The sequence below is a fragment of the Echiichthys vipera genome, assembly GCF_963691815.1.
Source record: "Echiichthys vipera genome assembly, chromosome: 11".
Taxonomy (NCBI): domain Eukaryota; kingdom Metazoa; phylum Chordata; class Actinopteri; order Perciformes; family Trachinidae; genus Echiichthys; species Echiichthys vipera.
The window spans coordinates 22,021,233-22,038,677 of record NC_139836.1 but is presented as its reverse complement, the minus strand read 5'-3'; the positions used below and the strand labels follow the sequence as shown (position 1 = coordinate 22,038,677).

The 17,445-nt window shown below is 40.3% G+C and overlaps 2 protein-coding genes across 3 annotated transcripts; both read left to right on the top strand.

The window, feature by feature from the left end:
- The first annotated feature begins 471 nt into the window (after nt 1-471).
- On the top strand, nt 472-6,414 carry ecd (ecdysoneless homolog). 2 transcript variants are annotated; one of them, XM_083922811.1, is made up of 14 exons: nt 472-504; nt 681-918; nt 1,508-1,625; nt 1,765-1,852; nt 2,200-2,378; nt 2,686-2,878; nt 3,098-3,226; nt 3,321-3,446; nt 3,579-3,664; nt 3,768-3,871; nt 4,330-4,588; nt 4,844-4,911; nt 4,998-5,230; nt 5,355-6,414. In XM_083922811.1, the coding sequence occupies exons 2-14, from the start codon at nt 714-716 to the stop codon at nt 5,565-5,567; spliced, it is 2,001 nt and encodes a 666-aa protein (XP_083778937.1). In that variant the 5' UTR covers nt 472-504; nt 681-713; the 3' UTR covers nt 5,568-6,414. The 2 variants fall into 2 exon arrangements, with proteins under 2 accessions (XP_083778937.1, XP_083778938.1); XM_083922812.1 differs by having other exon boundaries at nt 501-558.
- A 7,509-nt stretch (nt 6,415-13,923) lies between these two features.
- On the top strand, nt 13,924-16,973 carry LOC310953423 (dual specificity protein phosphatase 26-like; the record flags this gene model as incomplete). Its single annotated transcript, XM_083922461.1, has 5 exons — nt 13,924-13,943; nt 14,111-14,226; nt 14,343-14,499; nt 15,346-15,482; nt 16,321-16,973. The coding sequence occupies 5 exons, from the start codon at nt 13,924-13,926 to the stop codon at nt 16,971-16,973; spliced, it is 1,083 nt and encodes a 360-aa protein (XP_083778587.1).
- Nucleotides 16,974-17,445: the final 472 nt, after the last annotated feature.

The following is a 17,445-nucleotide window of genomic DNA, read 5'->3' as shown; positions in this document are numbered from 1 at the left end:
TTTTTTATATTTCTGTATCTACTTAAAAAATAAATGTTTGACATGAATACCGAGCTGAGAAAAAAAAAAAGTCCCGTAATTTTTTTAATAAACTGTTTCTAACCGCTAGAAAAAATGCCCGTGGTCTCATGGGAAATAGATTTCGGACTACCCCAAAAATGCTATTGCCCATTGGCTATTTCACTACAACTGCCAGCATGCATTGCGACAACCTGAGTTGCGTCCCTGGAATGTATCCGTTTGTCTTTGGTGGATTACATGTTAGATTAGATATCGACTGAACCGAAAATGCGCATTATGTAATATAATATTTAATTTTATTGAAATATAGTAAAATGTGTTTTCTTTCCAGTGTTAATTTAGTATTATAAAGGTTGTTTTAATGCCTGTAGAGGAGCGATATTTGGGGAGGAACTATTAGTTGTTACACTATGTGGGAAGTCGAGCAGAATTCCCAGTAGGACCCAAACAGTGACAGATGGCGTGCTAGCAACGTACGAAGAAGTAAGAAAAGTTGAATATTTTTGCCGCATATAGCTCATTTAAAAACTATACAAGGTAACTGCTAAGGTTTACCGAGCATTTAATGGGATTATCCTGTACTAAACTGAGTATTTAGATGTTTCCCAGCCTTTTATAAACGCTAAAACTTCACCCTTACTTTCTATTTGATCCTCGAGATTGTCTTTATAGAAAAATACAAATCTACTACAATGGACGCCCTGCAGAGGAGAGTGATTCAGGAGGACATGGTTCAGTACAAACTCTTCTGGATCCAGTCAGACAGTTCAGGTTCACAGCAGACGGAGGAACATCTCGCACATCTAGTGGAGCAGATTTTGGCAAAGGTTGCTCCATTTCTGATAGAATACATTTGGCAGCATCAGTCATTCAACCTCAAGTATCATCCTGAGAAAGGTACAGTGTTGTCAACACCTCACAGAGGAATTCATTTCAATTGATATTCACAAAGTACAAGGATGAGGAATATGTTTGACTATCACAGGTGCTCACTGTTTATTTATTTTTTCTTTCTTTCATGTTTATTTACTGTTTGTTTATTTATTTTGTTAGTGAAAATTTGAAGGGATTATATTTATAATCTAACATAATATAAAATAAAATAAAAATGATGTGTAGATGATATAAGAGAAAGGAATATCATGTACAATTAATGGGCTTAAATTAATGTATATCTTGTTACAAAGTAAAGATAAGTGGTGATTAATATTTATTATATATAATATATATATATATATATATTAGTTTATTCATATATATGTATATGAATATGTGAATTATTTTATTTTGCTTAAATTATTTTTGTATGTGTTTTCTATGTTTTCTGGGGTTTTTTGTCTTCCTGTTTTGATTCATTTTGATTTTGTGTTATTATTTATTGTTTTTTTCTGTTTTAATTTTATTTACATATTCAATATAAACATGTCAGTTATACAATCAATCAATTTAAATATTGGTACCCACACTTTATTTTTTTCATTGACAGGTGGTGTCCCTGCTCACATTGGAGGCAGCACTCAGTTTGGGGACAATGTTGAGGACGAGTGGTTTATTGTTTACCTCCTGCAGCAAATCACAGAGGCCTTCCCACAGCTCGCAGTCAGGTGAGACAAAACGTGCTCTGAGTTTATAAATAAATAAAATTATGAGTCTATTGACATAGTACAGTGCTTAAACGTAGTTCCCATTCAGTTGTCATTTGCTTCTCTGCTTCTCACTCCCATTTCATGTTTGTGTGTGAAGAGTTGAGGACAATGATGGAGAGTTTGTTCTGATTGAAGCAGCAGATTATCTTCCCAAGTGGCTGAATCCCGACACCAGTGAAAACAGGGTGAGTCGACCAGATGAGGGTTTTTTTAACAGTGCATGGTCTTTTGTTGTCTTCATCACAGTTTCTGTTACTGTATCAGTACGTTTGCACGTCTTGGCCCTTAAAATACCGTTTCCCAGAGCATACCAAAAATGTATCCACTGATATCCCACCGTCCAAGCAGCTATTGGGTTTCAGTTCATTTGGTTATAATACCTCTTTTTTTTATTTATTTAAAACTTTTTGGGTTGATTTGAAAGTGCTTGGTTAACATTAGTGTAAAGTAATCACTGACACTCATACGCTAAAATCTTCCTCTTCTCATTGTATTTATAAGACTTCATTTCTCCACTCATTCTCTTTTGAAGGTCTTCCTCTATAGGGGACGGTTGCATATTTTGCCCTGTCCCTCCAAATCCAGTCCAGTGGGGGTCTCAAAAGATGTGGTGCCAACTGTGGCCCAAGCTCTAGCACTGCTGTCCACCCACCCAGAGGCCTGTCAGGCAAGCCCCAAGATTTGTTCAGCCCTGAGGAAGCGATTAGATGGGTGAGGGGATGTCTTCACTTGTTAAAAGTCTATTTTTGATACACGTATGTGTCACAGATTCAACGTCATTGACAAGTATACATGCTTCCCAGTGGAGATGCTCTGACCCTCACCGTTTTTTTACAGTAAGGTGCAAAATGTCAGAATGCAAAGTTTTGAGGTGCAGAATCAGTGTCGGACACTTCTTCACTACAAAGAAAGCATGAGAAAAGTTAACAGCCTATATTCAATGTAGATGGATAGAGAATATGCATACTGTAACTGTATCAAGAATGAAAAAGCATATCAATCTCTACTCTCCACTTAGGTACCCGGAGAAGATCAAAGCTGGCCTCCATCGTGCCCACTGTTTCATACCATCAGGTGTCGCCATGGTGTTAGCACAACGACCAGACCTGGTCGCCCCTGCGGTGTCGGCGTTCTACCTGCGGGATCCAGTAGATCTGCAGGCGTGTCGAAGTTTCAAGACCTTTCCACCTGAAACAAGAGTCCTCACTTCGGTAAACACACTTAAAGATTCATGATTGTAGCAGTATAGGAAAAGAAATGAAATGACTTAAAATTACTGCTTCTGTGTTGTGTTATACTCATGTTTTTTTCTTGCTGAATACTTTAATTACATGTTTTTCATTAGTATGGTTTCAGTTTTCGTTAAATGTCTTCAAAACTTTTATGTTAACTATAACATTGTACTTTAATGTATGTATATGTATTTCCAGGTGAAATTTACCCATTGCCTGTACGCGCAGCTGCAGCAGCAACAGTTCACCCCAGACCGGCGGAGCGGCTTTACCCTGCCTCCCTGCTCTCATCCACAGTACAAAGCCCATGAGCTCGGCATGAAGCTGGTGTGTTTCCGCTTCATTCTGAACTTTCTTTCGGATGAATGAACTGTTGTGTTGTATTTGTTTATGTCTGTCTCTGTCTGCTTGTTTCTCCCAGGCCCATGGTTTTGAGATTCTGTGCTCGAAGTGCAGGCAGCCATCATCAGAGCCTGATGCCCCCGTATGTTGCAACCCTCAGTGGAAAGGCTTCATGGACAGTCTGAAAAAGAATGGCTATTTCCAGGTCAGTTACCCTTTTTGAATGTTGAGGTCAAGAAGAAGATTAGCTACTTTACCACATCTGGCATATTTATCTACTTAGACTCAGCATTTGTCTACTTTGGCAACTGTTCATTTTTATTGTTCTCAAATCCAGGAAGAACTGGAAGGTTCGGCTCGTTACAGAGAACTGACAAGATCTGCGGAAAACTTCTTCAAACAGTCTGTCACCTCAAAATCAAGGTGAGGATTCTGGCTGTGCGTAAGTGATGCGCATTGTCAATATGCCTGCCTGTGACATCCAAGTGTTTCTGTCTGAATGTACCTATTGTGTACGTTGTCTCAGTGTTTTGTCCCCAGGTGAGGAGGTTCTCCAGCTGCTGCACAGCTGCAGTCCTTTCAACTTGGAGGAGCTGAAGAAACAAGAGTCACGGCTCCCCCAAGAGGACAGTGAGTGAAAATCTACCTTTTGGCTATGAAACACTTTTATAGACTTGAAAGGCATTTGTAGAAAGTTTGTAGATTTATGCTCCAAGAGAAAATCAGCTTTAATTTGTCTCACATACATTTGAGTTATATAATTGTTATAACTGAAGTATTACATGTCTAATCTTAGAATCCATTCCTGCAGCATAATTTATGACAAATGTCTGTGTAAAGGAGAGGTTTAACATTAGCATGCATACTGTTTGTACTTTTGCTTTTTACTATTTTGCTAACTTATTATAAAGTAAGGCTCATATGACATTGCTAGAAAGTAGGTGTTGCCTTTCTCACTGCCACCTGGGATTTTCTTCTGCCTGCCAATTCCGTTCAGTTTCTGTTCTTTTTGTATGCATCCTCCATTCTCTACCCTCTCTCCTTTTCAAGCATTTCCCGTAATTATTTTGTTTTCTTCCTATCTCCAGGTGACAGCTGGCTGGATATCACAACTCAGGATTTGGAGCGTATGTTGCAGGAGAGGAGTGGGGGGAGAGCTGATGTTCGCAGCCAAAACTCCTGTTCCACCAAACACACAGAGCATGTCAGTGGTGCAGAGGAGGGGAGGAAGGAGACGGAGGGTGACAAGGAGGGAGAGGAGGCCGGTTACAGCCTGGTAGCAGTCAGTCAGGGGATGAAAAATTTCCTAAACGCCATGTCATCACATGAGGGTGCTGAACTGCCCTGGTGAGACACACTGACTGAATATCTGGCCAGTACACCTGATTGATTCTACCAATATTTAGCTAATATTATCGAAGGCATGTTTAGATCAATGAATAAAATAATTTTGAATCATTTATGTATTTATTGTCCATATGATACTAAACGGTAATGTACAGAAAAACAGTACAGTACATCCACCCTGTCTGGCTACTGAATTTCAATGTGCATTGTCCTCCAATAGTCTTTCAGTTCAGGTTTCTCATTGTTTTCTTCCAGGAGCAGTTCAACTGAGCCTTTTAGTTTTGAGCCCGACTCCATGGCCAACGCGCTGGACCGATTACTAGGTATGGAGAAGTCATAAAAGACGGAGAACAGTAGAAATAAGTAGCAGAAAGTTGCCACATCTTCCTCTGTTATTTTATTTTAACAGGAAGCAAAGAAGAAGAGCTTGATTCAGATGATCTAGGTGATGATGAGGATGATGACGATGATGACGATGAAGGTGAGGAGGAGGTGGAGGAGGAGGAAGAAGAGAAAGAAGAGGGGTCCTCTGTTCACGCAGAGATGGACGGGACAGGGACCTTGGACGGTCTCAGAAAATACATGGATCAAATGGATCAGGAGCTGATGAGCACTAATATAGGACAAAGCTTCAATCTGACGGTAAATTATGTAATTACATACACTTACTTACACCTCAAAATATTCATTTTAAAAACATAGATGCACAAGTGTCATCCTGAATCTAATTATGGAACCTGTTTTATTATACTTGTCCTTTCTGTAGAAGAACCAGGCCCACTCAGACTCTGCCACAGACGGTCTCCCCGGACACGGAGGGATGGAGGAGACAGGTGAGGAGATCCAGCCTCTGGACATTGACCTCAATCTGGTCACAAACCTGTTGGAGTCCCTCAGCTGCCAAGCCGGCCTGGCCGGACCAGCTTCCAACCTGCTGCAGAGTCTTGGCATACACCTACCACCCAACTCTGACTCATAAAGGACAAGAGGTAGACTCAGACAGTGAGTGAGGCAATCCCTGGCAGCAAGGTCCAGCATCTATTGAGGAGGATTCCCCTTACCCATTTTGATCCAGCTCTGTGTCATGGCAACATGGGCATTGGACTTCTACCACGGAGACAGGAACGCCGTTTGTCTGAACACATTACTGTGACACAGACCTGGATTAAAATCAGCAAAATATCTCTTTAAAGCTGTTGGCAGAAGGTCTTCATTTACATCTTCACGGATGTTGAAGATGTGCTGTAGAGCTCAGTTTTGTTTACATTCAGTTCTTCTCACTGAAGTCTATTGTGTGCACTGTAACACTGTATTATTTAGGAATTAAAAAACATGTCAGGTGCATTTCCTACATCACAAAACATGAGCAAAAATCTTTGGGAATATGCTCAAACCTGCATCGTTTGTAGTTTACGGTGCAAACAGGTGCAAAGAGGAAAGAAAACTCATACATGTGCACAAGATATATTCCAGAAAAAAATAATTAAAAATGCAATTAACACACAAAGTTAACAAAATGACATTGTGTACAGGGTTTTTACCTGTGGGTGGTTTCCTGTTTGGCCCAAATTAGTGTGGAAGTTGTGGTATAAATATACAAAATCACATTTTAAAGGATGTCCCCATCAATTATGTATGATTGGGACATCTTCAGCTTTGGGTGCAGTGTAGAGACATATTTTATTTCAATGTCTGTGGTGCCATTAATCTCTATGTTTTCAGGCATGTTCCTAAATGTGCTTAATCAAGTCTCTGACATAATTTGGAGAAAAGTGCTCAACAGGATGTAGCAGAAAAAGTCCTCTCAGAAAGTTATGACGGCGCATTTTCATCAGGTTTTCAGGGGATTCATACACACGGTGTACAGGTGGGGGAGGTTTTTTTTGGAGCACTTAACATTTGGAATAAATATTCTTGGAAATTAAGTCTGTGTCATTTCAATGTCATAATTGGATACAGAGTCTTTGGTGCAACATCACTGAGTAGTTCATACATACTTTAAGGAGGCGAATTAAATATTAAGACATTACCATTTAACTCTTTTATCATCACAATCCCTTCTCATCTGACTAACCTTAGCAGTCACATTCATTCAAGGGCAACATCAACAAACCACTAGTTGAAAATTAATTTATTTCAGTTTAGATATTTTTGAACACTGTTAAGCAAAGCGTGTTCAACAGCCTGCGTCCAGTATAAATAACACTTTCCTCAGCGGCTGTTCAGAATTATTCAAGGACAAACATTGGAGGTTAAATACTGTTCATTTTGAATACTGATAAATAAATTAGGTCACATATACAGTAGGGTCCAAAAGTCTGTGTCCTCTATCAATCTATTCTTCTTGAATGAACCCAGTTTTTCATGTATAACCATTAGTACAAAAATATGTTTTTTTTCTTAAAAGACTTTTTTTAACTCATGCTGCTGATTTGTACTTGTTTCACTGCTGCTGATTGCCCATTTAGGCCACAGTATGAAGCCTTATTTCAAAAAAATACCTAACGTTCTTTACCGAACCGGAACAGACCCATTCACACGTTGTGTTTATACAGCATCCTGTCCTCTGTCATTGCACATTGTAAGCAACCAAAGTGACGAAAGTGAAGAAAGAGACCTGTATTAATAACTGCATATGGAGTACATGTTAGTATTAAAAATAAATATGTTATGCAACAAAAATGTGATCAATCTAAAAGTCATCATTTATGTCATTTCTGAATGATGTCATGTAAGTAGACCTGTTAACTGAGTAGTGTGTAACAAAAGAAAAAGTACTAAAGCTGGAGGAGTGGCTGCACAACCTGCCTTGCTGACTGCAGCAGTGCAGCAGCAAGCGGTGAGACGCACAGAGCTGACATACCGACCAGGAAGTTCAGCACCATCCCCAGCAGAAGAATAGCGAGCAGGTATCCATGGAAAAGCAGGCTTTGCCAGCTGCCGTGACCCAGCACCTGCCTGGGACTGTCTGGGTGCAGCAGCCACAGGAGGCCCAGCACCCAGCCCTGGTTGACCAATTGGGTGTAGTAGATGTCGAAAACGGAGGCTTGGTCTTCACGGGAGTGGCGGCGCTCACCCTCCGATACTTTAGCCAGCCACGTCAGAGACAGACTGTGGAGGATTAAAGCCAGTGGTGCATACATGTACTCCAGAGGCTCAACACCTGACTGACCCTGGGAGGCTTCGGAAAAAGAGAGAGAGAGGAAGTCGTTTACAGGTCAAAACGGTGAAGAACAATCAGTTTAATCTGCTCTAAACCAACTTAATCTAACCTTTCTACCTGTGATTACAAAAGAAGTCCCACCCAGGATGGAAATCAGAAGAGAGATGTGGGTAGGTGGAGAGGATGCCAGCTTCTGAGAGAAACTGAAGCCCACAGTTAGCATGGGCAGCAAAGGCAGGAGGAGGGGGAAGAGGCCGGCGTACGAGCTGCTGGCTTTGGCCCACATCGCCATCACAGCATGGATGCTGTTACAGATAGAGGGCACCAACACCTTCTCACCCAAGAGCCTGGTGTAAGGCTTCAGAGGCACCAGATTTAGGACATGGAGGAGATTTAAGACAAGGAGAGCGAGCATAACCTGGAAAAGATCATGTCAATATAAAGAGTTAGAGTACACATATAATAACCACAAAGCACTAAAGACCAAACTGTAAGCTGGAAGCATTTAAATTGTACTGATCTGAGAACCTGATTAGATGGTTTGTCGAACTTACACAAACTTCTGTGCCTCCTCATCTAAATGATTGCTGAGATTAGTCAATTAAATTTATAGGTCAAATTATAAAAAGCGTCCATTTTAAATAATCTATTGATTATTTATTTAATTTAGCTAGAAAAAGATGTCAAACAATATGCAGGCTCCAGACTCCTTATAACAGTAAAAGGAATATCTTCAGATTTTGCACTAGTACTTTACATTTTATAGATAAAATAATAATCATCATAAAATCCTAAAAATAATAATCTGATTGAATGATAATGAAATGATTGTTAAAGTAATTAAAAGAACCTTCAATTCAATTCTAAAAAAAACTGATATCAGAGAGGACAGTGAACGCATCAACAGAGAAAACGCCACATACTTCCTCAGTTATGTCCCATTGGTATGAAGAATAACTAATAATAATTCACAATGACTCAACCAAATGAGAACATTCACAGGCTTAAGCATAATTAATATGTTTCAACACATAAATGGAGGATAAAGACCCAGGGTGTGTGGATATGAAGTAGAATATAGCTATCCAACTCCTGTTGTTTACTGAGGCACTAATGACCCTACTGACTAAAGCACTGTTAACCTATGGCATATTGTCCTTCAGTCTACAGCCCCTCTCAGGGTCTTTACATCAGAGCGTGTAAATAACAGGTGTGTGTGTGTGTGTGTGTGTGTGCGTGCGTGCGTGCGTGCGTGCGTGCGTGCGTGCGTGCGTGCGTGTGTGTGTTTTGTTTGTTTTAATATTAAATTATGTTTTGTTCACCACCATGTGACGTAAATATGTCAGAAATCTATAAAGCCTGCATTTTCTCAGCATTTACACTAGTTAACACTCAAAGTCATTAGTTTCAACCTTCGGGATGAGGTCACATTTACAGTTCAGTCTTCTGGTCATCCATTTGGTTAAACATCTATCATGCACAAGTGTTAATCAACACTGAACCCCTGTCACACCCCGACACTAACATGCCCTGTTCTTCAAACAACACACACACACACACACACACACACACACACACACACACACACAAAGTACTGACAGAGTTACAGCAGCTAGCACTTCATTGTACAGGTATGAATTGAATGGCGCCAATGATTAACAAAAATCCAGTAGAACAATTATACTTTAAAAAGTTTTTATCAATGACTTGCACATTATTATTATTATTATTATTATTATTATTATTATTATTATTATTATGAGCTGTAGTGATTTTAACACCATTTAAATAATGAATAGATGTACATACAGTATGCACAAGTTTTAAAAAATATTTTTATGTACTTTATTATCAACATACTATTTATTGTATGACTTTTGCCGAGCAGAAATAGTATAAAGGCACATGTAATTGCAATGCAAATACCACACACTCTTTGTAAACTCAACACCAGGTGAGCCATAGTGTGCAGTGTTTGTTTTTTAATCATTAATAAATAAATAAATAATAACCCACAGGTGCTCGTGACAAACAAAGAATGCCTTCATAATTGATTGATTGATTCAGATGAATGAATCATCCGTAGAAAACGAGCCAGGCAGCGGGCACCAACCTGGGCAAAGCAGAGTGCCACCGCATAGGGGAAGTGGTACTGAGGGATGAAGATGCCGACCACAAAGTTTCTGAGTTTGTCAGCCAGGGCGTAAATCACCACCACCATCACCAGGCACAAGGCGGGAAACAGGGGCTTCAGTTCATGATTAGACGAAAGGCTCTTTATCACCGAGGCACACCATCCCCTCCTCCACCTCCCTGAACTGCACACAGGAACTTATTGTATGAATCATGCAATGACATAGATGTAAATGTAGTCCGGTGAAAGATTCATTTTAAGTTTAAATAACAAACAACAATTTTACTAAGCCAGAAAAACAAAAAAAGAACTCGTCTTTGAACTCATGTTTAAGCCATTGTACTGCAGAAGGTTGCCTTGTTTGGCTGAATTAAGACTCAGGAATGACATGCTACTTTGTATGTATACACATAAATGGTCATATAAACTCAGTATAGCTTTTATACATAATCTTTACAAAAGCAGGTAGTATTACCCATATACACACGATAGGCTAAGTAAGGCCGTACTGCACTATGTCACAAAAATAAATTAATATATCTGTATATATATGTATATATATATATGTGTGTGTGTGTGTATGTGTGTGTGTGTGTGTGTGTGTGTGTGTAAATAAAGCCTGTTTGATTACCTTTTACCTAAAACACATGCTGTCATTCTGTGCACAGGTTGCTGCTGGGCTCTGTTGTCTGGAGTCATCGTGGGGAAAAGAGAAATTCACATGAGTGTAACATTACAGAGCAGTGAGGCCAACAACTGGTGTCCTTCAAAGAACACCTGGTTTAACTATTAGCTCCTCACTGCTGTGCTGAATGCTGTTTACAGGTGAACTCTTTTAACATAAATGTGTCTTACTCAGGGCTGCACCATTGGTACCAGCAAAACAGCTCATTACGTCATTATAATAATTGTGTATTATATTTTCTTAGTTGGTTGTGTTTTAATTCATTTTTACTCAATTCTGCACCCATTTTTTTTGTGTTTGTGTTTTTGTATTTAATATAGTTTCTGTCTGTTTTATTGTTGGATGTCTCTTTCCCATGCTGACCTTAACCTAGGTTATTATGAGTCGGGGAATTAAAACATTAACAACTCTATCCATCTAAACATAGCCCAGGTTATAAATCATCTTAATAACATAATATTTAAGTATTTCATTTACCCTGATTAAAGAGGTGCCAACGCGTTTGATAGTGGTCAGAACGGCACATTAGGTGATAGATATTTATAAAATGTTGAAGACATTTTTAGAAAGTATAGGCTAGGTTTAACAAAAACCCAAGCAAATGACCCAATACAGGCTTATATAAATTATTCTAACTGTAACATAGGAAAAGTCTTAACTTCACGTCTGTTCCCGAAAAACACGCTTTAAAACACGTTCTTAACCGTCTGCATCTTTTTCGGATAGAAGCAGGAAAAAAACGCGAGATACAAACTTTACTCACAATCTGAAATAAGTCGAAAAGTCGTGTCTCATCTTCAAACTCCAACCAATCCCTCTGAGTGGATAAAACGGTATAAAAATAAAAAATAATGCGTATTCACCTGCTCCCCTCTCCTGCTCTCTGCTGCGGCCATTCACCTCATCTGTTTTCTGTGTCCAGATGGACTTTGCTCCTGGACTGTGACTCCCATGATTAGGCTAAAGAGGCAGTCTGGGTGGACCTTTATCAAAACTCTGTTTGTCCCAAGAAACACTGCGACAGAACAGACATCTGCCAGTGGGATCCATTAGGATATGTGTTTGCTGACATATACCATTAGGCTACACATTAGTGAGATATCAGCCGAATGAGAGGAATTTGACCTAGGATAAAATTGACAATACATGTTTACCTTTTTTTGTTTACCTGCTGATGAGAGTACAATCCAGGCTCTGTTTCTTTCCAGCGTTGACACCTGTTTGTGACATTCCTGACACTTTCCCCCCAGCTTTATGTTCCCTACCCTCCCCAGGCTCTGCCTGGATCCCTGCAGCTGCACAGACCATCAGGGCATCATGGAAACCATGAGCCACATGGCTGCATGAGTGAGGGTCTGCTTAAGTACACAGACTCCTAAGGCTAAAAGGTTGGGGGTCTGTGCAACTCTGGAGCAGCATGAGGGCCTCGGATTGATCCAGACCACTATAGCAACAAGCCTGTAAAATGCTTTTTTTTTTTTTTAAAAAAGCCTCTGTGTGACATTTAGGGCTGGATGAGCATAAAAAAACAACAACAATTAAATAAAAAAATGAGACTGATCATGTGTGTAGCATAAACATCATGTCTGAGCACACTGATGTGAAAATATGTGTACATACTTGTGTGAGATATGAGCGATATGTGTACAGATCTTTGTAAATATATTCTTTATTGACTTTTCACATATATATGCTCACACAACAACAACAACAGCAGGGGGCAGTCATACTCTGTTCTGATGTTAGACACTTTGCTTTCACAAAGCTTTGGAAACAGGGCTGTAGGAATAACAAGTATCAAGAAACTGGGGTATTTTGGAATACATTAATGTAAAAACCTTTTTTTCCGGCTGCAGTTAATGGCATAGAATATTTGTCACTGTACAAGTACAAAAAAGAGATTGCAACATCGATGCTATAAAAATAAATAAGGTAAAAGTACAAAAAGGTAAAAAAAAAAAAAAAGTGACAGTAAAGTTATAACACAATAAACAGTCTACGGCAGAGTAGACAATATCCTGCATTTCTATTGAAATAGTGCAAATAGTAATAAAGCAAGTAAATGGCAATCGTGGCAGAGTTATAAAGCTATAAGCAGTAACCAGCAGTATTGAAATAGTGCAAACAGCTTGGACGTGTGACGAAGCGAGAACAAACAGAACACACAGTATGGGTGTATATACTCGTCATATACACTATCACTTCATAACAGAAGTTAAATAGAATATAGAGAAGAACATATACATAACTTAGAGATATACACAGTGTTGTCTGTTTCATTTAAAAATAAGTATAAAAAGGCATTAGCAGGAGCTGTGTAGTGCACCAAATTAGCTGCACCGCGTTTAATCGGTTTGTTTGGTTAACATATGAACTTACCCGTGAATGCTTGTGAGTCACATCCCAAAAGATGTTAAAAAAAAACAAAATGGACCCAAAAAAAACAAAAAAAACAACACTTCTATAAACAAACAGTGTTCACCAGTGATGGGAAGTCATGATAGGCACAGAGAGGGGCACAAGGCATCATGAAGGGTGCTGTGAATATAATGGGTGGAGAGGCCGTGCCTAAAGGATGTGTAGATGGAGTGCTGATGACACGGACATCAGAAGGAAGACGTTGTACATTTTTTTTAATTTGTTTGAGGGATTGGTAAGCTGATATCATGGATGAATGTGTGTTTGTGGAGACACATTTTTATTGATGGTTGCCTTCACTTGGTATATATGCTCTGCCACCATAAACTTGCTTTTCTTTTTTAGCTGTTTTACTCCTGTCTTGACCTGGCTAAAAAGAAAAAGCAAGGTACGTTGGCAAATGAAGAATATGATTTTTCAAGTCAGTGTTTTCATGTGGATACCCCAAATGTACACTAGCTCTTGTCAAGGTTTATTAACCATAATAGTTTTGTCTTAGTACTGTGGTGTGTGTACTTATGTATCGTACCATCATTTTTGTATGATTTTAAGATTTACCTGAAACCTTGTCCTGACCAAATTACCTCATACAATGCAACTATTGGGGGTTAATTTGGGTGAAGTAGGACTCCTATCCAGTCTCCCCTCGATCACCTGTCACAGCCAGCTCCCATGCGGCCCTCCAGAGCACTTAACTGTTACTGTGTTTCCAAGACTACCAGTTAAATTAAAGGCAAGGCTAGAGCAGGACAGAGTAAGAATCACAGCTACCACAAATAGTGCAAAGTGGTCTTACCTTATTACTTCCTGTTGGGCTTTCTGGGAGAATATTGATCAACATTTTGAACATGATCTCTTTGTTTATGATGTAGCATGTTTTTCTAATGAAGGGCTGGTGGGAATAGTTGATGCCTCTGCCAAATGACTTGAACCAGATGGGGGTAGTACTGTCCAGGTAAAGAGTTCTGCTGTTTTGATTTTTTTTTTTACTTTACTAAAGTCTGAAACAGTGCATTGTTGAGTCATCATAGATTGATTTGGTGTTTTCTCCTATAATATTGCTGTATTACTGTCTTGAGATTACACTTCTCTGTGTGCATGTGCCTCTGTGTTCGTGTCAAGAGTGAATAACAGTTGTAGATGGGCCTCCAGAGAGCCTGTCAGCACATCACGAGCAGTGAGCAGCATCTGTGACAGAGAGGTCACTAGTACTGACAGCATCAGTATTCAGAACAAAGGTAAAGGGAGTATTTTTACTTCTCTCACACAAAAAACATATGCACACACAACTACACACATGCAGATACACTGTATGCTTTGTATTTTCTCTGCCTGCAAGCACTGTGTGAGCCAGAGGGGGTGCTAGTTCCTGCTCTTCCGGCAACAGTTTGTGTAGAGAGAGGCTATGTCACCCCACAGCAAGTGTACAACCTGCTGAGTGCAGAGGAAGGCGAGCCAGCCTTGTATGATCCTTACTATATGCTCATCCTGGACTGTCGCAGCGCTGAGAGGTGAGAACTGCACGGATACACCAGTGCTGTCATGCACACAATAGTTAATGTATGAGTAGACACAATAAAGGCAACGCCTGTACAGTGAAATGCATCCCATCAACAACAGAATCTTCACATCAAAGGTTACCATCATTGAATCAATATATTTATCTCAACAAAAACGTCACCAAGATAGCATTTTTTCCAGGAGTCTGTACAAGATTGCATTACTTTGCATAGGTGTTGCTTTTTTTTTTGATAAACATAGTTTGTTTTCTTTTTAGCCATATAGGGATCTCAAAAACGATGTAGGATCTAGTTACCTGAGGCACAGTTTTTGGGACAATTTACCAATTTAAAGGAGGTTTTTCCTGAACTGAGATTTTTCTGATTTAAATGTAAAAACCAACAATGAACTGAAGTCTTGCCTGATATTGATTAACCTTAACTTAGCTCCTCTGTGCCATATGGCTCTATTGTTGTCCATCCGTTTAGCCACACTGTTGCACTGGCCGACAAATTCTTTCATTTAAATGAAGGCCATTGTAGTTCGTTTTGAGTCAATCCCACATACAGAGTCCTGATGCCAGAGATGTGTGAGTCTGCAGCTTAAAATAGTCCCCAGACAAATGCCCTATCCCCCCGATGGCATGTTCTGTATATCTTTAGAAAGAACAAATGTGGTCAGGCCACAGAAAAGCTAGGAAAGTTAGAAAGTTTCGAGAGATAAACACACTGATGGTTTAGGTCTTCACCTGCCTCATCCTTTAAGAAATATTTTCTACCATAGAAGAACATTGTGTAAAGTGGCTGTTGCTGTTATAATATATGTACATATTATAAATTAATGTGTGTGTGTGTTAGGTACAAGGACAGCCACATGGTGACAGCGCGGGCCGCTGTGACAGTAATCCACCCTATGCTGGGCTGTCTAATCAACTGTGTAGAACTGCAGCAGTACTCTACAATACTGCTGTATGCAGAGGAGGGCTGCAGCCCAGGTCAGTGAAACCATATTCAAATTCTAACAACAGGCTGCAATTTTAGGATTTTACTGAATAACGTTCCAATAAATCAGTTTTTTTTTCAAAATATTACCGTTCAACCCCAGTTCCTTAATTACTATTTTTTACACAGTGGCATTACCACACAGTTGTACTCTACTATGTCATCTCATCTCATCTCATCTCATCTCATCTTCAACCATTTATTCGGGGTCGGGTCGCGGGGGCAGCAGCTTTCGCTGGGGACACCAAACTTCCCTTTCCCTGGCCTCATTAACCAGCTCTAACTGGGGGATCCCGAGGCGTTCCCAGGCCAGTGTGGAGATATAATCTCTCCACCTGGTCCTGGGTCTTCCCCGAGGCCTCCTCCCAGCTGGACGTGCCTGGAACACCTCCCTAGGAAGGTGCCCAGGGGGCATCCTTACTAGATGCCCGAACCACCTCAACTGGCTCCTTTCAACGCAAATGAGCAGTGGCTCTACTCCAAGTTTCTCGCGGATGGCTGAACTTCTCACTCTATCTCTAAGGGAGACTCCAGCCACCCTCCTGAGGAAACCCATTTTGGCCGCTTGTACCCGCGACCTTGTTCTTTCAGTCATGACTGTACTCTACTACTCTGTGCTAATTAGCAAATGTTAGCATGCTGACACATTAACGTAACATGGTGCACATGGTAACCATTACATCTGCTTATAACAGCATGTTAGCATGCTAACCATAGCATTTTGCTGATTGCATGGATGTATACTCTTTTCTAACTGGTTATCTGCAATTATTTTGTCTCACTGTCTGTGTTCTGCGACTGCTATTGTTTCTGCCTCTATGCTTATTTCAGTGGGCAGTTTGAAGGCCAGGACAGACTCCCCTGACCTCCAGCGCTGTTTCTTCCAGCTCAGTGGTTTGGGAATGGACCCTGTCATCCTGCTGGGGGGATTCTCAGCCTTCCATTCCCTCTACCCTTTCCTGTGCACACCCCGTATGGTCCTGCTGACACCCGAGCGGCACACTCTCACCATTTACCCCTCAGAGATCTTGGAAGAAGCTCTCTACCAGGGCTCTGCTTCCCAGGCCTCCGACTACCGCATCATCAAGAATCTAAACATCACACATGTGGTAAATGCCACTGCCAACTGCCCTGATGCTTTTCCCAACATGCTGTGTTACCTGAGGCTGTGTCTAAACGATGATAACCAGCAGGATCTGGTGGAGGCACTGCCACTGGCATCCAGGTTCATCCGCTCAGCCATCATGGCTGATCCAGCCGGCCGCGTTCTTGTCCACTGTAGTATGGGCAGGAGTCGCAGCTCAGCACTAACGCTGGCCTTCCTCATGGAGTATCGATGCTGGTCACTGCTTCATGCCCTGCGCTGGTTAAGGGAGAGAAGGGCATGCACGGCACCCAACATGAACTTCCTGCATCAGCTGCTGACCTATGAGGAGCTTCTGTTTGGAAGCAGAATCACCTCCTTGAACGACATCAGTCGATGACTGGAGCAAGGATGGAAATGGAAAAACTGGACTGGATTGAGAGAAAGAGTAAAATATTTTATTTCTACCTTTCACAATGAGAAAAGGTATAAAGTAAGCTAAGATTGAATAAACACCTCTCAAAACCTGGACATGAGTTTTTCTTCCACACGTTTTACATTAACTTTGCTTCATCATCGCAGTGTGTCTTGTGCTATGACTCAATAACGACAATAATCATACTTTTTTCATTGTTTGAACTATGTGTGATTCAATATAATATAATCCCTGACGTGAGATTTAGCTTGATGCTAGTTCATAGAACATACATATTAATTAAGTGTATTTATAATGTTTTTTTTACCATAGAAAGGTTGATTTTTCTTCAAATCTTTTCAACGAGGTGATGATATTCTGATACTCTGAGGTATGCAACAGTATTCATGTGGTATAGTATTTGCAAATAGCCAGTGTTTTATCACAGACAGTCTGT

What these genes read in the sequence shown, in the direction of transcription:
- ecd (XM_083922811.1), top strand. Translation starts at nt 714, where the DNA reads ATGGACGCCCTGCAGAGGAGAGTGATTCAGGAGGACATGGTTCAGTAC. An exon ending in AAACAAGAGTCCTCACTTCG is followed by an intron (nt 2,879 to 3,097) that starts GTAAACACACTT and finishes ATGTATTTCCAG; the next exon opens with GTGAAATTTACCCATTGCCT. An exon ending in CGCGCTGGACCGATTACTAG is followed by an intron (nt 4,912 to 4,997) that starts GTATGGAGAAGT and finishes TTATTTTAACAG; the next exon opens with GAAGCAAAGAAGAAGAGCTT.